General features: G+C 41.4%; 1 protein-coding gene across 3 annotated transcripts in view; it reads left to right on the top strand.

Annotated features, from left to right (window-relative positions):
• IFT140 (intraflagellar transport 140) overlaps nucleotides 1-26,046 on the top strand; it is an 87,784-nt gene that overhangs the window by 1,252 nt on the left and 60,486 nt on the right. For 2 of the 3 annotated variants that reach the window (XM_028706287.2, XM_028706286.2), the window contains exons 2-17: nucleotides 539-694; nucleotides 1,564-1,785; nucleotides 3,334-3,455; nucleotides 4,931-5,073; nucleotides 8,019-8,191; nucleotides 9,176-9,267; nucleotides 10,535-10,641; nucleotides 11,891-12,039; nucleotides 13,496-13,699; nucleotides 15,344-15,416; nucleotides 16,312-16,403; nucleotides 17,978-18,105; nucleotides 19,060-19,177; nucleotides 20,479-20,609; nucleotides 23,140-23,290; nucleotides 24,195-24,326. In XM_028706287.2, the coding sequence (XP_028562120.2) occupies nucleotides 548-694; nucleotides 1,564-1,785; nucleotides 3,334-3,455; nucleotides 4,931-5,073; nucleotides 8,019-8,191; nucleotides 9,176-9,267; nucleotides 10,535-10,641; nucleotides 11,891-12,039; nucleotides 13,496-13,699; nucleotides 15,344-15,416; nucleotides 16,312-16,403; nucleotides 17,978-18,105; nucleotides 19,060-19,177; nucleotides 20,479-20,609; nucleotides 23,140-23,290; nucleotides 24,195-24,326 (2,184 nt within the window). In that variant the 5' untranslated portion in view covers nucleotides 539-547. Of the gene's footprint in view, nucleotides 1-69; nucleotides 89-538; nucleotides 695-1,563; nucleotides 1,786-3,333; nucleotides 3,456-4,930; nucleotides 5,074-8,018; nucleotides 8,192-9,175; nucleotides 9,268-10,534; nucleotides 10,642-11,890; nucleotides 12,040-13,495; nucleotides 13,700-15,343; nucleotides 15,417-16,311; nucleotides 16,404-17,977; nucleotides 18,106-19,059; nucleotides 19,178-20,478; nucleotides 20,610-23,139; nucleotides 23,291-24,194; nucleotides 24,327-26,046 lie in introns of those variants that run through there. The other variant, XM_077918472.1, reaches the window with a different exon arrangement.

The following is a 26,046-nucleotide window of genomic DNA, read 5'->3' as shown; positions in this document are numbered from 1 at the left end:
TTTATCTGCATTCTGGCCTGGGTTATTTATACAGTTCGTATTTCACTCCTCATGCCAGGTGAATACAATGAAATAAGACTACATTAAGGTGAGTTCTGTCACTCTGTAACGCAGTAGGTGATGACTGCAGGTATTGTGAGGACCATTATGGGAAGCCTACTCTCAATGAATCTGGACCAGATTGACCTATTGACCTGCAGGATCCAGTGCCTTGTAGGGGACATCACATCTCCCAGCTCCTGGCTGGAGTAAAGGGTTTTTCTGACCTGCTGGTGGGTGGCAGAAATAATGCCACTGATGAGCTTTGGTAGACGTATGCTGCATTTCCCCCTCCACTTCTCACCCTGGTAGGGTGCAGGAGAGAAGGGCTACTGTTTAAAAAGTATAAATTTAAATTCCTTGTGTTTGCACTATAATGGAATGCAAACATATTTAATTTTATATATCTTTTAAATATGTAGATTAGATCACATTTCCTATTGATGCTCAGGACTTATTTTACAGTTAGTTTGTCTCTAAATACTTGTTTGTGTTGTAGCTCTTTATCATGGCTGTGTACGTTGATCATCGTATAGAAGCTCTCGAGTCCCGTGGACGCCATTCTCACATAGCTTGGCACCCTCAGCAGCCATTTTTGGCTGTCGCATCTATTAATATAAACTCTGGTGGCAGTGTGGATATTTTTCTAGAACAGGTGAGCATTCTAAAACCCTTTCTTTTTTCTTTTTTTGCACTAGCTTTGAACACTGCTGCATCTGTAAAGATACAGAAGTTCAGTTTTGTTAAACTCAGTTTTTTATGTGTTATATAAACACAGTGTCCTAGTTCACTTTAAATCCATTGAATTACCTCAGGATTTATTACTTTGCTGTTATTATGTCTAATGTTTATAAGTGCTGTGCAAATATTTTAAGAACACACACTCTGCCCACAGGCTTCTGATTAGACGTGATATAAAACACTTTTCCTTTCCACCCTGTCTTGGGAAAGGGAAACAGAGGGTTTCCCCTCTTCCAAGTTGGGCCTTTAGAGAAAGCACCAGAACCTCTGTGCTACCTTTTGCAAGACCTGGAGAGAGAGAGAAGAACCTACCCTTTGTTTTCTCAATTGAGAAGAACGAGGAGGCCTTTTTTTGGTTGTTTTTTCAGTTAGACTTTTACAGAAAGCATTAAAAATAATTACAAAAGCCCAACTTGTAGGAGGAAGAAAGCATCTTTCCTGCGACTGATGGGAGTTGGAAGGAAGTTCAACAATATCTGGAGGGCCACCCCAATGCAAACCCTTTTCCTAGTGTGTTTATGCACTGCAGAGCAAAACAATATGCCTTTTTTCTACATTCTTCCCAGCAACAAAATTCAGCTTACAGCGTAGTTTTAACTTTCTTTTAAACATAATTAGTCCAGTGGAAGGTAGAAAAGGAGTGCTTCTTGTATCACACATGATAAAAGCTAGAATGACCTCTGGAGGTAGAACACAAGTTTATTTGGAGAATGCAGAATGCTTGACTTTTCAGAAGGCTGAAAAGAAGGAATGTAAAAAAGATCTGTGCCGTGTTCCTTGCAGGGAGAGTATGTGCGTGATGCACACTTGGAAAGAAGCTTCCAGGCCACATGCCTCAGTTGGCATCCAACCAAACTGATACTGGCAGTGGGCTGTGAGATGGGGGACGTGGTGGTGGTGAACAAGCAGGACAAGGAACATCATGCGGTACCCTCCAACCATAATGCTGATATTACAGTTCTAAACTGGAGTACTAATGGCACCCGACTAGTTTCTGGCGACAAAGTAAGTAGCAAAATCAAAATGGTTCTTTGATGAACATAGTTTTAATAGGTACTGCAGACATGCAGCTGTATAATAAACTGAAAGAAATGCGGAGGTGGCAACAGTGTCCTGGGACAAGAATAGGAAGAGGCATTCTAAAGGACCGGGAAACAAAGTAGGAGGCCAATATTGGGAATGCAGTGCCAGAATCCATAGGACTTAATGTTACCTAGGACTACTTTTCTAGCGTACTATATTGACTTCTGAGAGTGCAGACAGTACAGTTGTCTAGCTCTAAACCTCCATTGGCCTGTGTTTGCTGTGGGAATGCTGGGAGTTATCTATGATATGGAAATGAATAGAAAAGTCCCTTTATAGTGTAGGAGCCCCTCAAGACACAACCCTACAGTCTTTTGGTGTTGTCTATGTTGTTTTAGCATGTCTGAGCTATACAATCCCCAGAGGACTCATTTAGTCTTTGCCATTTCGACTGGTTTGTTGATGTGACGAATTCTGTTGCCAATGTGTAGCATGTTGTGCGTGGCCAACTGAAGTGACAGCACATTGTGTCTCATGCACCACGTTCTGTCTGCTTTTTCAAGAGCTGTGTTACCTCTTCCTTGTTTAAGGCAAGGATATCAAAATAAGAGTGCAGGAAGGTCCTGAACAGACAGGAATATACGGTATTGTTGAAAAGCAAAAAGCCCAGTGTATGTTTCCACAGCTTGTTCTGTTTTGTCAACATTAAAGTGATATTTATCTGCTGTGTGTCTGCAAAATGAAAAAGAGAGCAGCATGAGGGTCAAATCAGGTGATATGAGAGACCTGTCATCAGGATCTTCTGGGTTTTTAAAAAATCCAACAACATTAATAGTAGCTTGCGGAGGTGGCTTTGGCTCCAGAGGTTTAAAATTTTATTATTAAAATTGTCTGTTTCCTGTTTGGAAGTTAGTACTTGGGGTATGCGTGGAGATTGCAGGTACCTGTAAGCCCACTCCACCCATGTTCCAAGAGGATGCATTAGCAAACTGAGCATAGATGTAGAATGGTCAGTGCATTGTAGATGAACAGAGGGCTTTTGCTTGGCTACTTTAAAAAAATGGAATTGGAAATGAAAAACTTTTGGGTCTATTCATGACGCTCATACGACATGGCAGCTGCAATTTTCAATCTGTTCATGTTTATTTTCTAGCACTGGCTATCAGAGACTAATGTTGTCATGTGTATGCTGATGTCATGTGCTACAATGCGCTGGATCCACTGGTGGAGGAAGAGGGGTGGGGGGGAGCGCAGCGCCCCCAGCAGCGCGATCCCGGTGGGGTGCCATCGCAGCTGCCCCCTGCCCGCGCTGGGCACCATGCCCCCACAGGCGGCATGCCACGCCCCCGAGGCATGTGCCCCCCTGCCCCCGTCTGCCCTCCGCCCCCCTCTGAATGTATTTTCTATCTTTACTTGCTTATTTCCAGCTTTTATCAAACAATCCTAAAACAACGCCACAATTCTCAGTACAAAATGCCAGTAATAAAAGCATTGTGTCAACTATCTTAATTTTTCTTGTAACCTTTATAGCTTGGTGTCCTTGTCTTATGGAGGATGGACCAGCGGGGTAGAGTTCAGGGCCCCCCTCTGCTTAAGCATGAATATGGAAAGCATCTCAATTACTGCATCTTCCGACCACCCCCTCCTGGCGAGTAAGTAGCATACTCTGGCCAGACTTCTGATAGGCAATAGAAAACGGTCAGGTGGATTTGGACCTGCTGACTTCCTCAGTGTGCAGTCAATAGTATTTATGTTGGATCAGACCTCCTCTTATTTTGAGTGTTTTTGTAACTCATATACTCCCACCATCTATGTTCATTAAAGCTTCTATTCCATCTTCTCATTGACCTTGCTTCTTACTGTTGTCTGCCTTCCTCCTAAATCCTCTATTGGAATTAATCTACTTTTTCAGTGCCATGCCCAGGTCCTTTGCCTTCTTATGAACCTGCTTTTCTATTCTGCTTTCATGGTCCCATCACCAGTTCTATTCTGGCTGCACTCCTGCTCTCTGTCCAGATATAGTTCATCATTACCTGCAACTGACAACATCCTATCTCATGTTAGTAGCTTTTGAATCTCCATTTCTGTTCTTATTTATCTGGAAAATTTATTTCCTGCATTTACCATTAAAAGTGTCTTACTTAAATTTTAGTAAAAGCAAAATAAAACCAAGAAAAATAACAACAAATACCAAAAAGCAGCAACAAAAGCTATGAAAGACCTGAGAGAATTGTTTCTGAATGCAGTGTAGATTTGTCAACATACAGCAAGCAAAATCTCTTTTGTTGTGGTGAGATCTTGTTGGTAACCAGGGGGTGGTATTCAACTAAGTTTTACTCAGGTTAGACCTGTTGAAATTGCCATATTCTGAAATAACTGAGGTTTCTGATTGATTTTCAAAAACAGCCCTTTGCGAAACACATTACAGTGGTACCTCGGGTTACATACGCTTCAGGTTACAGACTTCGCTAACCCAGAAATAGTGCTTCAGGTTAAGAACTTTGCTTCAGGATAAGAAGAGAAATCATGCTCTGGCAGCACGGCAGCAACAGGAGGTCCCATTAGCTAAAGTGGTGCTTCAGGTTAAGAACAGTTTCAGGTTAAGAACGGACCTCTGGAACGAATTAAGTACTTAACCCGAGGTACCACTGTACAGTAATCTAACCCCACAGGCATCTTTTTATCCTTGGCAGTGACCCTGGAAGGACACTATGCCATGCTGGCCATGACACTGACCCTTCCCCAGTGTCATTGCGGGGTGGGGCAGGAGGTGAAATGGCCATGGAGCAGATTAAAAGTGCTGCTTGTCACAGAAACAAAAAGAAAAAACAGAAGCAAAGAGAAGGGCAGGGAGTAAAGCCTCTGTTTTTGAACATTAAACTTTCAGCACACCACTAGCACAAAATTAAATTGCCACATAACACCTTCAGTACTTTCTTTAATTACAATGTCCAGAAACAAGCTAATACTGGAAAAGAGCTAATACTGGAAATCATGTTTGCAGTAGTTTGAGGGATTCTGCTCTAGGCCTGGAGTGAGGCTTTCCCCTTTGTCATAAGCGATGGCTGCTTCTGACAGTTCCTCCAAGAAAGGAGCCAAAAATAACATGCTGTGTTGTTGCCTGCAGGGACTTGGTACAGCTAGCAAAAGCTGCAGTCAGTGGAGATGAGAAGGCCCTGGACATGTTTAACTGGAGAAAATCTGGGATGGGAATGCCTCTGAAAATGGGACCGCAAGAAGGGCTGTCCTTCTTCATCAGTGTGACAGATGGTACGGAAACTGCTGTAGCCTGTTGGGAAAAGTCACTTTATTGAGGCTTTCTTTGCCTATACATTGTGAGGAGGTAAAAAAATAAATAAATCTGAAAGGAATGGTTTGGATGATCTTTCCAGTCCAATTCTCTCCATTCTTATGGTGAAAGATATCAGTAGATCCTCCTTTTTCCAAGTTCTATTTTCTTAGACAAAGATCATTTGTGGAAACAGACTATGTGACTGAATTTATTGACTGTATTAGTTAAACTGTATCAAACTTGATTTCTTAAGAATACAGTAGTAGTAAAATTGTGATTAAAGGTGCAGTACAGCACAGGTTTGCATGAGAATACTAACAAGGTGAAAGTGTCACACCCCTGCCAGTAAAGTACTTTCCTCAGACTCGCTTAACTTAACTTTACCATACTGTATTCTGTTATTTCCTTTCTGAAGAAGAAAAGGACGTCGTAAAAAGGGGCCTCTAAATCTTGCATGATTTAAAAACACACTTGTACTGCTTTCCGCTTTCCAATTAGCCCCTGTAAGAGATACAAGATGCCACAATATTGGTTTTGTCTACATCTTATTGCTGCATGCCAAATGAGAATAGCACTCTTTTTTCTTTTTCTTTTTTTCTTTTTGACAAAACCAATATTGTTGCATCTACCTTCTCTTATAGTCTCTTAGTTTGTAGGTGCACAGCCCCACCTAGTGGTAAGCAGTAGAGGTACCGTATAGCTTTAAATCATACAAGTTTTGCCTTTTCCCATACCTTTTGTGGGCTGAAACAAGGTAAAGGACAGAAGAAAATAGCCCATCTAGTTCAGCATCCTCTTCTCACAATGCCCACCCATCTATGGGAAACCTTCAAACAGGACCCGAACATAAGTGCACTCTGCCTTCTTGTGGTTTTCTGCAACAGGTTTTCAGCAGCATTACTGCCTCTGACTGTGGAGACAGAGCTTAGGCATCATGGCCAATAGCCATTGTTAGCCTTCTCAGTGAATATATCCAATCCTTTTTTAAAGCCATCCACATTAGTGGCCATCACTTCCTCTTGTGGGAGGCGAGTTCCCTAATTTAACTGCACTGTGTGAATAAATGTTTCCTTTTATCTGTTCTGAATCTTCCAACATTCAGCTTCACTGGATGTCCACAGATTTGTGTTATAAGGGGCAGCTGCCTCTTGGGGGGTAAGGGAGAGCTATTTCACTTCTCTAAAATCTACATGTTGGTCTCCCACCATTTACGCTGTTGATATTGAAAGTGAGAAATACCAATTTCAACACTATCCTACCATCTCTTTATGGTGCATTAATTTTTTGCTGCCTTTTGCTTTCAGACCCTATATAAGTTTTGTCCTCATATTAGCACAGCTCTTGTAAACTTTCCAGGTGAGCCTTTGTGTGGTTCTGCAGTGAAAGCTTTATCTACAGGGCAATGAAAAGCCCCAAACAGCCCATACCTCTATACTAATAAAGGATCTTGAAACAGTGGGTGGTCTTGCATAACGATATTCAGCACTTTGTATTGCAGTATCCTGGCCACTTAGAACTTTCAAACAAACCAAGCCTGAAAGTCCTGGAATCCTAATCAAATTAAAGCTTTTACAATGGTGCTCCACTCACCTAGGCTTTTCAGTCATTTTAATTGCCTTTTTTTGTTTTTTGTTTTTTAGATCTCTGATTAAAAGCTTTAAATCTCTCTATAGGAGCTTTATGCAAGGGGGGGGCACTCTGTAGTTGTAAGAACTGGCCATCAATACTGGGAATTACTTTGCATTTAGAATTTTGCTTGTAAATGTTTTCTCTGGGTTGTTGTGTTAAGGGTACAAAAAGTATAGTTGTTCCCTTTGTTTATTTTGAGATTTCTTTTTAATCCTTTTCAAGAACCATTTAGCTTCAGAACCCTTTCTGGTGTCAAATTGTGAAGAAGTAAACAAATATTTTAAAAAATAACAATTTCCTGACGTACATGGTTCTTTTAAAACCTGTTTGCAAGGTGCTTTGATATTCCTTAACTAAAGCAGTCAAAATAAATTAAAAAATTAAAAAAATGTCCAGTAGCACCTTAGAGACCAACTAGGTTTGTTCTGGGTATAAGCTTTTGTGTGCATGCACACTTCTTCAGATACCTTAACTAAAGCAGTTAACATATGAGGAACACATATGCTTTTAAACTGTTTTAAGCATTATGTTTAACTATTATAACCCACCCAGGTCCTTAGGATGAAAAACCCCCAATAGTAGTAATAGTAATACATTTTAGATATGCCCTTAAAATTCCTTAGCTGTACATTTGTAAAATAAAATAAAATAAAATAAAATTGTAGTAAGCTGTGGATAGAAATGTTTTTGTAGATATGTGTATCCTACAGGAAGATGTGAATGGTTATAGCTCCCTGTTGTTCACTTGATAATAAATTCTGATTTCCCTTTGTGTAATGCATGAACCAACCTTTGACAAGTGCCTTATAATAATGTTTGGCAAGAACATAATAATGGTTCACACTTTCCCAAACAGTAGGCATTATTGGGTACCTTTTCTACTTTTCTTTTGCTTGCAAGCATAGCAAAGTAGATTATACAGGTAGGAAAAAGACAGGTGGCATTAATGCTAAAGCAGTGCTAGCCTGCTTTAAGAGCTTTGGATCTTGACCAGCACAGAAAAGCAATTCCTATTGTACTGTTGTTGCCCCCCCCCCCTATCCTCCATTCTGGTAAATTGGTGTGATGCATTTCAAGAACTTGCAATAGTCAATATCTGTTAGGACTTACTTAGTGTTCTCTTGAAATGACCTGGCTATACTAAAACCAAGGGAGAAGCCTGTTTTGTAATACAGTACTGTATTATAAGTCTGTGGCAATATGGATACTGAGCAAAATAAGCTTGATTACTTTTTATTTAAGCTGTAGTAATATTATAATGTACAAGAATGAAACAACCTTGATTTCATTGCAGGAACTGTGCATTATGTGAACGAGAGGGGGAAAACAAGCCAGGCATTGACCACAGAGAGTTCAGTCCAAAAGCTGCTTTTCATGGAAAAAGATATATTGGTAGTAATAACGGAGACTCTCCTCTTATCTCTTCACAAAATTTCTCTTGAAGGAGAAGCAGAGGAGGTCTTGAAGGTAGGCACCGTGGGCTGTATGATTAACATCATTTAAAAGAGAAAATTGATTCTTTGGTTTTCTGACTAGTCTGCAGGCTGCACAAAAGAATCTTGAAGGCAACTTATTGTACATTGTGGAAATCAGGATTCCAGAAGCTAGTTGAGCATTTGAACATTCTTGCTTAAAACAGTGAGTCCGCTGAGCTACACTGCACTAGGTTGGAGCCATGTATTTCAGCTGGCCATGAACTTTAAGAGAGGACACTTAGTAGTACGGTGAATGTTTTACATGAAGAATGCTCCTTGGTGGGGTAGCAGGGCTAGGAAAGACCCCTGTTAGACTGAGCTGCTACCAGTCAGAGAAGACATTGGCCTAATTGGGACCAATGGTCCAACTCCATATTAAGACACCATAAAACGTTCAGTGTGTAGCTGTCAACGAAACACTTACCCTAAATTGGAGCAACAGGAGGATGTCCCCACTTGCTTCTGCAAGTGTAGAACTGTCCCTGACAGTGAAGCAAATGAGGAATCATCTGCTTACAAGGAAGCTCTGTGTGATTTGGGCAGGGTTTTTCTCACCCTTATACCCGTAGTTGTGAAATGACAGCAATTGCTGACTTTCATAGGAAGGATTGTTATGAAGATAATAGCTGTCTTAATCTGTCACAGGAAAAACAAAGTCTTGTGGTTCCATGAGGACTAAAGATACTTATTGCTGCATATGTTTTTGTGAACTAGAGTCTACTTTGTCAGATGCATCCTGTAATAAATTTGTTAGTTTTTACAGCACTGTAAGATTCTTTCTTGTACAATCATCTGACAACTGTAAGCAAGCCGACACTGATACCTAAAAACATACATTCAAGCCTTAAAAACATGAGCTATCTGAGAAGTAACCTCATTATTTGCCATGATTCCACCCCAAACCCATTGCTGCCAAGTAATACAAAGAGAGTATCTTGTGTTTTCAATACTGTCTCCTTGCATAACTTATTATCAGGTGAAGCTGAGTGGAAGAATGGGTCATTCCGCTGATATCATTTTGATTGACCGTAGCCTTCTTATAGCAGCAACAGGTGAAACAGTTCTTAGGTAAGAAAACTGGCAAGGGGGGCTTGGCTTAGTACCAGGTTGTGGGCTGTGTTGCTGTTTAGATAGTATGTCATTTTTCATATAAATTTCATTGAACAGTGTCTTTAGCCTGATTGTGAACCATTTGCCCCCATTTTAAAGGGTCGCCATATTGAGGGCCAATAAGAATGTGAGCTGCAGACTCAACAAATCTTGCCTATGCCACACACTTGCTAGATGGCTTTAGGAAAGCCTCTTAGCTTCAACCTCTGCCCCCAAATATGTGAATAATAATGCTGTTCTAGCTTGTGAATTTGTCATAAGGGTTACTGGGAGAATGTATGTGAAGGCCTTCGAACATTTGGAATGTGCTATGAAAATGCTGTGTAGTGTTGTTGTTCAAAGGATTATAGCAGACCTCCCAACCTGGTGCACTCCAGATGTTGGATTACAATTCCCATCAGCTCCAGTCACCATGTCAGGCTTTGGGAGCTTGGCTTCCTCCCCCCTTGGCCCGTAGATAAGCAGTACAAAGAGAAAGCAGTCTCTTACCAGTAACAGAAATGCTTAATGAATGCAGCAAAAGAACAAGCCACTCTTCTCAGAGTGCAGGTGCTCCTAATTAAGGTTCCTCCCACTTCCCTCTAGTCACTTCCATCCTCTCGTCTCCTAGCAACCTAATTTCTCAGCCATTGAGCCTTTTGCGAAGCCACCTTATCTAATCTCCTAGCCTTGGGACTGAGACTTCTTCCAGTGAGAGAGAGTCTGCTATCTCACTCTCTTCCCTTTCTTCTTATTACTGTTCTGCCCAACTATTATCTTCCAAACTGTGACCCTCAGCAAACCACTGTTCCAAATCAACACTCCTCCACTGCTCCTGTGGAGTTGCAGGATCCTGGCCATGAGCAGGGGTAAGGGTAGGCTCCGACCATTCCTCATCAGAGTTGTACTCCTCAGCCTGGTCTCTGACACGCCATGGCAATGGATAAGGATGGTGAGAATTGCATTAGCCCCCCGCCCCGCCAAATGTGGAGAGTCCCAGGATAAGGCATAGCAATCCAGGATAAGGCACAGTATGCCATTATAGTGTGTTCTACCATTAGCTGTTACTTCCCTGGAGCAGTGAGACAAGGAGGACTTCATTGTGCGTAAAGGTTGCTACAAAAGAGCAGAAGCTACACCAAAAAGGCAAATGAGGGGGAGAAAAGCTGAGGGAAGAATCTGTGCCTGTGGCCAGCTTGTTGACAAGGTGACTTCTTATCTACCCTCCTCTGTACTTTCTCTGTAGGTTCTGGGACTTGGAGAAAGGTGAGAACTATGTACTGGATCTGGATGAGCAGCTTGGGTTTGAAATAGGAGAGTGCCTCAACTGTGTTTCCTTTTGCAATGCTAAAGGTGAGGAAGAACTTCTTTCATTGACTTCTGATGACCCAGTTATTCAAATTTGCAGTCCCATGGTATTCATTCAATTACACTCTGCTTGGTTGAAAGTATCTATTGAAATTGCTATGAAATTTAAATGTAACTTGCTTATATGTAGTATAAATGTGACTGGAGAACTGTGCTACTGGAATAATAATCCCTAACAGAATGAAGGAGCTTGGAAAATAAACATATGAATTGTAAGAGGAATTTTAACAGGTATTAGGTAGGACACGCGCCTTCACACATAGATTATTCCTTGGCCTTCCACTTCTAAAGGCTCGGTGCAGGTGACAGGGCAGCAGTACATTACTGCTACCATTAAACTTTATTTTGTGCCATTTGGACACTGAATGCTGGTCAGAATCTGGAAGAAATATATGGCCAGGCTGGCAAAGAAGCCAGAGATAGGTGCTGAGCAGTGGGGAGAACTGAAAGGCAGTAGGAGGTACAGATAATTTTAATACACTTCACTGATCAATTTCCCCCTAACATCCCAAGCCACTGTTGGAGACAGCATTTGTGCTGTTTGCCAAACATTCAAGTTTTACCAAGAGCTATGGAGTGTTCTTAGTCCTGCATACAGATTCAAGTTATTTGTACAGTGTATGACTTACTAAATCAAATTTGGCTAGCTTAGTATTATGTGTGGCTGCCACTCTTGTCTCCTTCAATGTTAAAACTGAAATCCTTTCTTCCGGTTTCTCTACTTCTCCTACCTTTTTCCTCTAAGCTCTACCTCCTTCCGATATCTCCCTCAATCCTTTCCTCTTTTCATCACCCCACGTCTCACTCTAGGACTTTATTACCCTGTTGTCCTTGTCTAGCTCCTCTATATACACCTTTCATTTTTACAACTCATTGCTAGCTTCCTTGCCATTGCCACATCTGTAGAGAAAAGCTGATTACTTTTCTTGGGGATTCTTCTTACAGTGCATACACTAGGCAAAGGTTTACATGGCGGTGGGGAACTTGTGCCCCCCCCCAGGTGTTGTTGGAACTCACAACTCCCATCAGTGTCAGACAGCATGAACAGGATGATGGGAGTCATAATCCAACAACCTCTTGAGAGCCACAGGGTTCCCATCCCTTCCCAAACGCAAGTTGTGTTATACAGACTTGATTGCTTAGACTAGAGCATGATAGATTGTTGGGTTTTATATAGTCCAATATAAATGATGATGGTGTTGACCTGATCAGAAGAGTGTGGTATATTTTGCAGGTCTCCTATCAGCTGGCACTGACAGAGGGAAGATAGCTATGTGGAGGAAAGTGGCATCCCCTGCCCAAAGCACTTGCTCACAGGAAGCCAAGGACAGCTGGAAGCTTCAAGCACCTACTGAGCTTGAGGGGAATATAATTCAAATGCAGGTAAAGCAGTGAATATATTCCTTTCTACTTTTTTTGTTTATTTAGGTGTAATAGTGTGTACCATGGAGGATGCGTTCAACAGTAAGCAGGTTTGGTGCACAGATTAAACTGCCTGAAACAGGTTGCTGCCACCCTTCCTCCTTGCTCTTCTTTCCCAACCCCTATTTTAAGTAGGTATGCATATATTTGATTGCATGTCCAATTATAGTAGTGTAGGGCTGGACTCTCATTGAGCAGATGTGTGCCTCTGATTTCTGTAACTTTTATGAATCTTGCTGGTTTCCCCTCCCGATCTATTTGGCACATTGGTTTCACTTGACTCATGGTTCCTGAATCACTTGCAAAAGGAAACATCTGTACATTTCCCAGTCCTCCCCAACTGTCTTTAAAAATTATTTCACAGAGGACAAAACCATGACAAATTTTTGTATCTGACAAGATTTCATGAGCTGACAACTAGTTTTTCATCAAAATTCCATTGGATATAGCCTTCCACATAAGAGGAGTTTTGTAAGCTGTAGAAGTCACATCATTCAGAGGTAAAATTAAAACAATTTGGGAACTGCTTTCAAAATTTCTATACACTCTGTCATATCAGAAGTTACAGTATTAACCAGTCTTGCCCAGTCATGCTGCCTTGAGTATGAGCTGTAAAAGAGAGTCCCTCCATACTACTAGATAGCGGGGAACCTGTGTCTCTCCAGATGTTTCTGAACTACGACTCCCATCATCCCTGAACATTGACTATGCTGTCTGGCACTGATGGGAGTAGGATGTCTAGAGGGCCATGAGTTAATTTGTTTGTTTATTATTTATACCTCGTCCACCTGGCTGGGTTTCCCCAGCCACTCTGGGCAGCTCCCAACAGAATATTAAAAACATGATAAAAGATCAAACATTTTAAAAAAATGACTCCATGGGTACAGATGTTGCTTCAGCAGCAGTCATTCTCAGACCAAGCTTTAAATAGGAACTACAGCTCTATCTCAATAGCTAGCTCTTCTTTTGTTGAGAGGGGCCTCTTGATTTAAAGGGGTCCAACCTGCTTTAGCACCCATTGACTCTCATGAAGCAGAGGAGACTGCAATTGTGCTAGGACTTCACTCAGGAATCCCCTAAGTCAAAGAAGGGCCATGTGACATCCTTGGGTGGGCCAGAGGGGTAGTGGCAGGACAGGCTCTTCTTGTATCAGTGTTTCCAGTTGGTTAGGTGATCCTGGGCCTGGCCCAGAAGCCAATTCCCATTCCATTCCAAATCCACAAGCATGAAAACTGCTATAGAATTTTGAACTTCACTGAGTTAACATTTTAAAAAAGAAATAATGTAAGTGGTATTCGCTTTTTGCTCATGCTTTTTTTAGAATCTAATGCTGTAGTTCAAATGCATTGTGTTAATTTTCGAATTTAAAATGAGTTACTTGTTGTGCTTAATCTCTCTTTCTTCATATTGTCTCTAGTGGGGATCCAAAAAAAATTTGTTGGCTGTAAACACAGGCAGCTCTGTAGCAATCCTTAATGAACAGGCAATGTTGTCACACTTTCACCAGCAAGTGGCAGTGGTGCAAATTTCGCCAAACCTATTCAACATTACCTCATTCAGCACAGGAATGACTGACAACCTTCGCATCGACATGCACGTCAATGGAGTGTGTTGCACTAAGGTAACTTGCATCACTGCCAATAGATTTTCTTGTCAGGTTGGGGTTCTTTGTGGGGGGATGGAAAATATGTTGTTTGTTTATTTTTAAAAAATGGATGCCGAGCAGCAGTGATAATGGATGCAGCAACCAGTAAAGCACATACAGTGGTGCCCCGCAAGACGAATGCCTCGCAAGACGGAAAACCCGCTAGACGAAAGGGTTTTCCGTTTTGGAGGTGCTTCGCAAAACGAATTTCATATGGGCTTGCTTCGCAAGACGAAAATGTCTTGCGAGTTCCTGCAGGGTTTTTCCCCTCCCCCCCTTTTTCCCAAGCCGCTAAGCCGCTTAACAGCTGATCCGCTAAGCCACTTAACAGCTGATCCGCTAAGCCGCTTAACAGCTGATCCGCTAAGCCGCTTAACAGCTGATCGCTAAGCCGCTTATCAGCTGATCCGCTAAGCCGCTTATCAGCTGATCCGCTAAGCCGCTTAACAGCTGATCCGCTAAGCCGCTAAGCCGCTTATCAGCTGATCCGCTAAGCCCGCTAAGCCGCTAATAGCGCTAATCCGCTAAGCCGCTAATGGGCTTGCTTCGCAAGACGAAAAAACCGCAAGACGAAGAGACTCGCGGAACGGATTCTTTTCGTCTAGGGAGGCACCACTGTACTGTGCAGGCAAGTACAACTAAACAAAAACACAATACATGAGATGAAGCCACCAGAGTGAACTACCAAAACTTAGAGTAGAAAGGACAGACCTAAAGGATAACTACAAATGTTTCAGGCAGACCTTCCTTGGGGTTCCCACAGTTGGGTTAGAAGCCCAGGAAAGGCCCTCTCTTTGGTAGCTACTCTGATAATTCTGCAAGCAAGGATACCTGGAGGAGGGACTCTAATTATCATCTCAGCTGTTTGGCAAGTTCATATAGGTGCAGACAGCACTCTGTTATCATCTTTTGTGCAAAAACAAAATTACAAGGTTTTCCTCAAGAGAGAAGGAACATATGACAGTCAACTGCTATAGCAAGGCTTTTCCACCCTCCAAATCCCAACCTCCTCCTGCTGTTGCCTGTAGGGAGGAAAATTACCATAGGGTTTTCCTAGCCCCCTGATGTTAACATAAATATTTACATGGGTGCAGAGGGGAGTGGATTTGAATCTTTGCTGCTGTTTCATGACATCTAAACAAGTCTAGCAGTTCAGAGCAAAATCTTGTCTGTATGGGTGTAACATCCTTTCCTAGCAACAAGACGCAGAACACCTTCACTGCTTTCTTACTGTCTTAGTCTGAAGAAGCTCATTTGTATTCATTTTACATATTTACTGTCAGATTAATCTGGTATAAAACTCCCCCCCCCCATCTCTCTCTCATAATAGTATAAGAATCTTCCATGAAATATTCTTTTTAGAAAAAATTCTGGTTTTAATTCCCCATAGAGTCATCTCCTGAATTTCCATTGCTTATAGAACAAAATATATGTAATAGAAAATAGGCCTGCCATTCAAACAAATTAATTGCCATAACACTGCAATTTATTGATAAATTAGTCCTGGGTTGCTAGTAGTAAAGGGTGGTAGCATTTAGCAAAAACTGGTCTTATGTATTTTCTGTTTGCAAAGCACAAGTTTTAAGATGCATTTTTTAAAAATTCTGTGGCAAACCTTAGGACGCTGTAGCATTCTGGAATGGAAAGCAAGTTGCTATCTTCGAACTCTCAGCTGCCACTGCACGAAATTCAGGTAAGATGAAGGGACTTCAGAGTAACTTGTGAGTGTAGATGTTGGATGCATAGTACCCTGAGGATGTTTATACAGCCAAAGTATGTATGTATGTATATATGTATGTATGTATATATATTTACAATCCATCCTTCCTCTATGGTGTTTGTTGGGGGGTTTTTTGCCTTGTGATATAGGCTGTGCTGGAAAGTAGTGCTTTTTCCAAGACTACTTAGTGATGAGTGGAGATTTCCCACATCCAGACTCAGTACCTCTTCTTCTTTTATATATATTATATATTATATATTATATATTATATATTATATATTATATATTATATATTATATATATTAGTCTTCTTTTATTTATTACCAGTTTGCACAATATAAATGGTGGCCTAGAGAGTCAGCAGAGTCATAAAAGTATGCAGAATATAATTACCAAAGACTGAGCACATGAATTCACTATGTTCAGGAGGCTGCGTCCCTGGTGCTCTTTTTATTGGATCCGGTTAAAAAGCAGGCATTGTATGTTTTATAAACTCTGAATAGTATTGAAGTCAAGTAGGTGCAGTAAAATCCAATATTCTTTCCCGCCCATGCTACCTTAGGAGCCTTATTTAATATGGTGCCGAGGAAGTATCTGGAAAGACTTTCTGTAGTGCAGTTTGCTGTACTTAAAAATATAGCCTTATTTACATTTTTACATTTGATCTTGGATAAAATTAATCCATGAAAGACAAGGTAGGGGAAAAGTAGTGATAATTTTGCTGAGTGCTACACTGATTGATGGAAGAATGTGATGATGATTAATTGGAAATTACACATATTTTATGGACCATCTGGATGGAACTCTTAACTGTTCCTTTCAATAGGTTGTGATTGTAATGGAGAAGTTCTCTCTTATGTGGTTCCAGGTTCTTTCCCTTGTGATTCCCCCGTGCTGGCTATGCATGAAGAAAATCTTTACACAGTTGAGCCAAATCGTGTTCAAGTTCGCACCTGGCAGGTAAGCATGCCAATTTTTATGTGAGGATGATTGCAGGTGGCTGCCTCATGAAGAAGGGTGGCAGGGCAACATTTGATAGCAGCACCAAAGGCAGTCTTACCAATACAATCAGGCCAGTTAACAGTAATGTCATTGTTTATTCTTCCTGCCAAACCTGCTTACATAAAAGTGGTGATGATTAGATCAGAAAGGCGCACTTGACAGCCTAATCCTGTGTAGAGACAGAGAGGACCACGAAAATTAATTAAAAATGGCCTTTCCCCTTGATCTCTGCCCTATCCAACATGCACTTTCCCCTCCCATTTTTCCTCAATTGGAGAAAATACATTGAGGGGAAGAACTATCTAATTTTTCCTGTCTCCCCCCCCCCCCCAATTTAATTTCATTTGTGTGCTATGGTTCCCTGTAGAACGGAGGTAGGAAACCTCCAAATTTTCTTGGACTCCAATTCCCATCTATCACAACAGGCATGGCCAGTGGTCAGGGCTCCATTAGGAGGAAGGGCAGGATATAACTCGAATAAATAAAATGTAAGGGAGTTGTAGTTCAGTGACATCTTAAAGGCGTCAGCTTCCCCATCCCTACTGTACCGGAAGAAGTTAAGTGCCAGACTCCCATGCTGGGACAGTGGAATACTTCATAATTTGTTGTTCCTTTCCTGTGAGTGTGTGTGCTGATGACACATAACATTCAGACATCTATTTTGGAAACTGTGACCCCAAATATTTAGATAGATAGATCCTACAGTTAATATGTGATGTTAAAGTTTCAGATTGGTAGAACTGGACAGTTGTGGAGGGTAATTTTTCTTTTCAAACATTTTGATGTCTTTGTTAGATATGGTGCTGTGGGTCTACTTGGTAATGAGTCAAAATGGTCTTTTCTGGTAATCTATCAATGAAAGGAAAGTGATGGTTTTAAAATTGCTGCTCTTTTTCTCTGCTGCTGTTGTTGTTGTTGTTTAGTCGTTTAGTCGTGTCCGACTCTTCGTGACCCCATGGACCAGAGCACACCAGGCACTCCTGTCTTCCACTGCCTCCCGCAGTTGGTCAGACTCATGTTTGTGGCTTCGAGAACACTGTCCAACCATCTCGTCCTCTGTCGTCCCCTTCTCCTTGTGCCCTCAATCTTTCCCAACATCAGGGTCTTTTCCAGGGAGTCTTCTCTTCTCCTGAGGTGGCCAAAGTATTGGAGCCTCAGCTTCATGATCTGTCCTTCCAGTGACCACTCAGGGCTGATTTCCTTAAGAATGGATACGTTTGATCTTCTTGCAGTCCATGGGACTCTCAAGAGTCTCCTCCAGCACCATAATTCAAAAGCATCAATTCTTCGGCGATCAGCCTTCTTTATGGTCCAGCTCTCACTTCCATACATCACTACTGGGAAAACCATGGCTTTAACTATACGGACCTTTGTTGGCAAGGTGATGTCTCTGCTTTTTAAGATGCTGTCTAGGTTTGCCATCGCCTTTCTCCCAAGGAGCAGGCGTCTTTTAATTTTGTGACTGCTGTCACCATCTGCAGTGATCATGGAGCCCAAGAAAGTAAAATCTCTCACTGCCTTTTCTCTGCTAGGGCACTGTAAAGCAGCTGCTGGTGTTCTCTGAATCTGAAGGGAATCCATGCCTCCTGAGTGTCTGTGGAAATTTCTTGACTGTGGGAACAGACCTGGCTCACTTTAAAATCTTTGATCTTTCTCGCAGGTACAAATAAACAATTAATGGAACTTGATTATATAACTTTTGGTTCCTTTTTAAATTTAAGGTTCATTGAAACATTATTCTTGACATTAAAATATGAGGGGTAGATTTTTGCTGTTTTATAGATTTATGTAATGAATATAAACTGAATTTCTTAAGAAGTACAATTGTGTAGCAGAGATGACCTGTACTGACTCAGAATTTGCAAGAGGCTTCAGACATGATCATGATCATGATCATTCTGTTTGTATTAAAATATGGCTCAAATATAATTTCTTTTCATGATTCAACATGTAGAACTTTTGTAGATATTGAAGTTTTTGAAACTTCTAAGGTATGTCAGGCACAGTACTGGTTCTGTCACATACTTTTTGGTGTGTTCTGTGCTATCTCTTTTATACTTGTAGTGCAGAAGTTGACATGGGTGCGCTTGCTAGCATAGAGCAGGCATGCAGAGTTTGTGTGGGAAGGAAAGAACTTGTAATTCCATCTGGTATGGTATTGACTAATAGCATAATGAGCCATTTTCTTCCTCACTCTGGATTGCTCCTCAAAGATTACTTACCATGTGGATATCATTGCTTTGTAGGAGAATGGGACATATGCCAATGCTTCTCATAAATGCACGTTATATGTTTTGCCAAGTATTGGCACAATGGGAACTTGCAGTTAGCCTCAGCGAACTTTTCTCTGTGTGTGCAGGGCAAAAAAAAGTCATTGCACATGAGGATACACGCTGGCTTCTTACAAAGAAGCGAGGGTCGTGTGAGAAATTAATATATGAAATGACTCACAAATGAGCCAGAAATGACTCTTGTGGTTACCAAAAAAGCAGCTATCTTAAGACCAAATTGGATTACTAGGAGGATTTTATTATGATGCACATATTCCCATAATTTTGGTGAAGAGCTTGCTCTTGTTGAGCAGACTGCCCTAACTGCCTCATCTTCCCCACAGGGAGGCAAAAGCACACTCGAGTAGCAAGGCCCTGGGTGATCTGGTTCCAGGCGCTAGTGGGATTGCATCTGTAAAGTGTAACGCAAGTGGCAACAAAGTTAGCATCCTCATCAACAAGGTGAGTCTGGACTGTCCCTTGCCTATGACTAAAACCTGAATGGGGCATGGAATGGCTAGGCCAACGATGAATCTCTTGTTGGGACAAATCTGTGATCAGTTTATTACAGACTGCGTTCAAGCCATAGCTTGATGCTCTGTGAACTACCTATGTGCATTCGTGTTCTGATTTCTCAGCTGATTTATTGGGAAACCATGATTTCCCGTTGTCTTAGGAAAGCAAATAACATCCTGCAGGATTCATCTCACCCGGGACACAGTCTGTTTGCACTACTGCCTTCTGGCAGGAGATATAGAAACATCAAGTCAAAGACAAATAGACTGAAAAACAGTTTCTATCCAAGAGCTGTGGCCTTTTTGAATGCTGTAACTCGATAGTGTGACCTGGGAGTTTGATGGGTGTTGGTGTGGGTGTGGCTGGAATGTGGTTTGTTTGGTTGTTGTTGTTGTTTTGCTTTTGTTGTTTTAAGGGATGGCATCCAATTTCGTTGCACTTGTGCAATGTTGCACTTGTGTAATGACAATAAAGAATCTATTCTATTCTATTCTATTCTATTCTATTCTATTTGCCTGCAAACCAGGACTAACACTAAACCAGGAGAAATGGAACACACAAGGGATTGAGGGAGCAGGCAAACACAAAAGTTAATTCACATAACACTCAGCCATGACTTGGCACCACATCTGAACCAACTTTACCAAAATGCAGCCATCTGCACTAGATTGCCAGTATCACACTGCAGGACAAACAGCTACAGGTTCCATACTTCAAACTAGTGTGATTTCAGTGCAAGCTTCTACATGGAGTCCAGAATGTTATAGAATAGATTTCTCCCATGCCATGCCATTCTGGATTGCAAAGTACAATGTTTCTTTGGATTATTTCTTCAACTCCGCCAGTTCTGTAGATGCTGGAGGTACAGGCAGAAACCAAAAGCTGGTGTTAAAATGGGTTTGACTTTTCAAATAAACTCCACTGTCTAGTTAAATAGATAGATATGCACACACACATATCACAAGCATATATTATAATGGGTAAATCAAATCAAATAAATTTGTGCATTATGCACCTTAAAACAATGGTAATTCAAGAATCAATGTGATTTGAGGAACTACTTGACCAAGTCTGAGAACACCTAGAGAACCATCTTGACTGCTTTGTAAATTTCTTTCTTCTTGCTCTGTTTCTTCCATCCCAGATTGTTTTTTTTATTAATCTTCAGTTTTATGAACCATAGTGACTAGAATGAGACAATTAGGCTGTCTTTTCCTGTTCAACTTCTCTTATTTATACTTCTGTAGGCTGATGGGAGTCTTGACTCCAAGATCTGTTTCTATGACATTGAAATGGACACAGTCACTCTGTTTGATTTCCAATCTGGGCAACAGAAGGATGCCAGGGAGATGATCTCCATTGGACAGGAGGCTGAAGGGTGAGAATGCTTTTTGAGCCTGAGGTGGAGGGAGAGATTATTGATGTGAATTAATTAATGAGAGTGGAAAAAACATTAATTATTTGCACAAGCTCACCTGAAGACTGCTTTATAGACCACTTAGAAGTTACACAGTACAGCCTGTATATTTCTTATTTACTCTTTGATATATTATAGCATGTGTGTGTGTGTGTGCGCTCGCGCGCACACACACATACATATGCTCACATACTATACTATACTTTACTATACTATACTAAACACAACCCCTTGTGGAATAGCTCTGTGAGAAGTCTTCTGCTAGCTCTTGTGCAAGAATTCACAGAACAGCACTAATATTTTTCCCCACAAAAGGGATAAAGGGTCCTAGTCTTTTGAAAAGCCTCACAATATTTACTGTTATGCAGCTGGGCATAATCAGTTCAGTTTATCAATTAATGCTAAGCTCCATGTCTTCTTCCCATGGTACCAGTTGCTTTGGTTGCTAAGGGTGGAGCATCACCTTATAGAGGTAACTGTAGCACTTCTCTCTTCCCAATGGCAGGGGTAACTGCCACAAAGGGGGACTTAATATTTCTAAGAAAAAGCAGCAGTACCAGCCCAGCTCTGTGCATTATATTCTGTTCCCAGTCCACTGGCATGCTTCCCTTCCTCTTGGCTTGGCACTACAATACAGAACTGGAAGTCTCTGGGAAGCACCATGATAAAGTAGCAATGATGTGGCAAGGAAGAATGCCATGCTGCCATTCTTTTAGGGTGGTGTACACAGTACCATTCATGGAAGACATGCTGCATTTTCTGTCATTATTTCTACTTTACCTGTATTAATGTGTGCACTGGTTCCCTCCCTCCCTAAATTATTTATTTTTTTTTACTGCTCCTGTCATTCCGTTTGTTTGTTTGTTTGTTTGTTTTCATTTCTGCTGGCCAGTAGTTGTTGTTTGGGAGAGGATCTGTCTATAAACCTTACGTAAGTATCATCAGCTAGAACCACCAAAATTCCTAATTATTTAATTGGATTTGGAGTCTGCCTTATTTGGCTTATTGTTTTGCATTATAGCACTGCTGCTATACTCACCCAGTGGAGGGAACTTAAAGCTGCCTCACACAAGAATAAGCTGCTATGAACAACAATCTATAGTGTTTGATTTTCGTGCCATGTATGGATGGATGAATCAGTTTCACTTTCACATATGTTCACCTATAAGATCATTATGTCCTGTTTCTGCATTACTCTGTTCTTTAAAAAAACTGCACAGAAATCTGCAGCTAGTCAAGTTTTTATTGGCACTTGTTTTGTTGCTGATAGTTGGCTTTATCTATAATTTTAGTTTTTATTTTCTTTTATATCAATCACTATGATTTTAGAATTGCTTTCAGTGCTGCTTTTGATTATGGTTTTAAACGGAAATGTAGTTTATAAACATTTAAACAGTCCACCAGGGGTCACTGTAAAACTGGATCTCCTGTTTAACTAATATTCAGCATCATTTTCATAGTGTTTATAGGGGAGGTGTGTTCCCATCCAGTCTTTCTCATCTGTACACACTAACCCCAATTGGAATTTGGTGGGCCTCATGTTCTCATGAGTTTCTGGAGAGAGTTGATTAAATAAGGTGGCCCTACATGTTGGCTTATTTCTTTTCTCCCTCTGGAATATGCATTTATTGCTGTGGTTCTATCATTTAATTGTAAGTGCTTACACTCTTCATGAGTTAGCATCGGGCTGTCCTGTCCTCAACAAAGATGCCCATGGGGCAAGGGAGGCTGTTAGTTGCAGCACCATGGAGAGCTACAGGTGAGCAGCTTTCAGCCCTTGAGTCTTAAGAATGGACTAAAGCCATTTACGCCTTCAGGACCAGTTCACCCTTCCTTCAGAAGTGGCAATAGAGCCTAGCATGCCGCCTCCTTCCTGAAAAGTCTCTCCAAGCACATTGCCTGCTTTGACAGGTTGAAATGGGGATGTGGATTCCTGGGACAGAAGTCCTGATTCAGATCCCCAGTGGGTGCAGAATCTCAGGGTATGGATTGTGCAGGTCCCAGCTCAGGCTTCATGGATCCCTGGCTCAAGATCCCCTGATCCAATGGACTTGAACTGTGAATTGGGCCTAGACATTATATTTGCTTGTTCATTATTGCATATATATCCCACATTTTCTCAATGGAGCCCAAGATGCTGTGTACATGATACATGCTGGGTGGGATTTGCCGGGGAGAAGAGTTCTTTCTGTGTCCTGGTTCTTTTGTTAGATTGCAAATTTGCTGTACATTCTACCTTAATAAAACTAACTGAACTGTCAGTTGTCAGTAATAGGTCTTTGATGGCATCTATCACATGTAGCATTAGCTGGAGCTCACCTATCTGATTCTTACTCTTTCAAATCCAGCATATACAGTCGTCTGGTTCTTGCTTGTTTGTCCCCCCACCTCACCCCACCCCCCAAAAAATCACCCTATATTTTGATTACTAATTATGAATGTGTTTTACAAGTAGTTGTGTTCTGGATTTATACTTGCGTTGTCCATGTAGGAGAAACACCTCTGAATATCCAGAGCTGAGTGATCGTATTCCTACTAGTCACTTTTGGGATCAAAGCGAACCAAGGCTTTTTGTGTGTGAAACAGATCGGAACCCAAGTCAGCAGTCCCTGGACAAGAATCAGCAATCAGAAGAAAACCCAGTATGTCTTTCTCCTATTCTCCTCTGGCTTGTTGCACTGTAGGGATTGGTTGTTGATGTTAACTCTGTGCTCGGGGGTTTAGCTAGAATGCTTCAGTTGGTTGCCATGAGGAATCCTTCTTGAAGGTCTTGAAACTTAAAATAAAAAAGGCTGACTGTATGAAATCTTGTGACAGTAGCAGTTCACATGTTGTTTAGCGTAAATGATTGTCAAGGTTTGATAATAAGGAAGGGTTCAGCCAGGAGCCTCGTCTCACTTCCAGGATTCAGGTATTTTTCACCTCTTTACCTGCAGAGTGTCTAAAAGGGGGATAACCTCTGTGCATGTGTAGAATTCCATTATCTCTGAGTGATTACAGATGCCTGTGGATAGCCTTGCCCACTTTGGGCTATAGCCCCACCCACTGCCAGCTGCAGCCCCTCCCACCAGCAAAAATTCAGCCTGTGGCAAATTACCCTGAAGGAATGTGGCCCTCAGGAGAAATAATGTTCCTCATCCCATGTATAAACAGAGCTAGATGCACTAATGATTTAACTTGGTATAAGCCGTTTCCTCTGTTCTGCAGTCTAATATATAGCTCTGTTTTGTTTTTGTAGCTCCTCTTTAGCAAAGTGGTTGGCTTACGTCAACATAAATGTTTGCAGGGGCTTTCCCTGTTGAGTGAAGAGGTGGTTTGTTCCTGAAATACAGGACGCTTTGTTACTGTCTTTCTGGAGTACAGGCTGATTTGTGGTGTGACTTTATGATCAGTTTAGAGAGGATCCCTGTAACTTGGCCATCCGTAGCAGGTGTGTGCTCTGTTGTTTAACTGAGAACTCTGCCAAGTGAAAATGGAAAATAAAAACAAACCGTAAAAATGATATTGCTGCATAAAACCCAAATAGTGTTCAATTTCCCCTTCCAGGTGGATGTTTTGATCGTATCCTTCTTCAGTACTGAAGAGCATGGGCTTTTGCTCCATGATCGCTTTCCGTTGCCATCAGCCTACCGGTCTCTTTTGGGCATGGAGGTGCCACATTACTATTTTGCCAAAAAGGTACGTGGTCAAAGAGTTTATAAAGAGTTGATCCTTGAAAGCTTCCCCCTTATCTCCATGCAGGAAACATTTTGTTCTCTGGACCAGGTTAAGGTAAACTGAGACTTGCCTGTTATTATTTATAAAGCACCTAATGTCTTCCTGGGTGCTGTACAAATATTGCAGCAGACTTACAATCTAATACACATGCGGCCTTGCAGTTTTGTACACATGATACAAAAGTATAAAGAGATAGGAAGAGAATAGGAAAACAAGCAAATTCAGCCTCCAGTTCAAAGTTACATAAAACATGAAGTCCTGTTTTTTTTTGTTAAGACAGTGGTAACTAATGAAGGCTGTGGAGGGACAGGACAGTAATTTAACTGTGCAGTCCTTGATGTTTCTGTGGTGGCTGTTCCAACTACTTCTCCTTTATGGTTTCATGTTGACCGTAGGAGATGATAGCTTCTCCCACTTCAAAATGTGCTACCTGCCAACTGCTGCCAGGTAGCACCAGATGTTAACCCCCCCCTCCAAGGACTGGGACATTTCACCATCTGGACAGTTGGATAGTCTGAATTTCCAGCCACTCTCTGGTTTCAGGGGTGACTGATAAAGGCTCCAGGAAGAACAACAATATAAATGTCCTCTCTTTGGACCTTAGAGTAGGTAGGTGGGGGGGCAGATGAAATCCTTTGGATCTTCCATCCAATAGCAGCAGAGGTAATTTAGTAGCAATGCAAATAAGAAATCGCTAGAAATTACAAGCGATTTGATTTGTTTGCACTGTTCTATCATTTGGGGCTCTTCAAATGTGCATAGAATGACACTCGAAGTAGCAGAAAAAAGCAGCATGATCAGTCCAATTCCATATGGTATAATCTGTTCATAGTCCACCAACATGCTTCCCATCTTATTGGTTTGCCTTTTTAACACTGAACTGGAAGTCTTAGTGAACCACGGTGACAAAGTAATGATGATGTGACGCTGAGCAATGCCATGCTGCCACAGTGACACACAGAGCACCACTCATACTGGATATGCAGTTGATCCCCATCTTCATTACAATTGAGAGCAAGACCCAGAGCATTGGCATTTTGGAAATGGAGAAAAATTAAATCCCGTTTCGGCAAGAATATCTGTGATAACATATTCCTTATACATAACTGGGGTGAAACAGCACATCTAGATTACAGAAGAAAGACCTCAATAGCTGCAGTTTAGATACTTGCCATGCCTGAGGTTTATATACTCTCATGTAACAGAGGCAGCTTGTCTGTTTCATTGCATTTTCTGTCACTATTTCTGCTTTGTCTGTTTTATTCTTCACTCTGTCTACATACTTTTTTTTAATAAAAAAAATGCTACTCCTATCATTCTGTTTCTTTTTCATTGCTGCTGGCCAATAGTTGTTGTTTTGGAGAGGCTCTGTCTATAAACCTTACGTAAGTATCATTCGCTGGCCTTTATTTAATGAATTTGCCTCCCCCACCCGGATTTCATTGTTTCAGTTCCTGTCACTTAAAAATTATGCACAAGGTCCTAGAAGACTTAGAAAAGTAGGTTTGATGTCAGTGAGGTGGGCAGCATGAGAGAAAATGAAATACAGTGGTACCTCAGGTTACATACGCTTCAGATTACATACGCTTCAGGTTACAGAAATAGTACCTCGGGTTGAGAACTTTGCTTCAGGATGAGAACAGAAATCATGCTCTGGCGGCGTGGCGGCAGCAGCAGGAGG

This window comes from Podarcis muralis, chromosome 14, assembly GCF_964188315.1.
Source record: "Podarcis muralis chromosome 14, rPodMur119.hap1.1, whole genome shotgun sequence".
In the NCBI taxonomy this organism is placed as follows: Eukaryota; Metazoa; Chordata; class Lepidosauria; order Squamata; family Lacertidae; genus Podarcis; species Podarcis muralis.
This window is presented reverse-complemented; position numbering and strand designations above follow the sequence as displayed.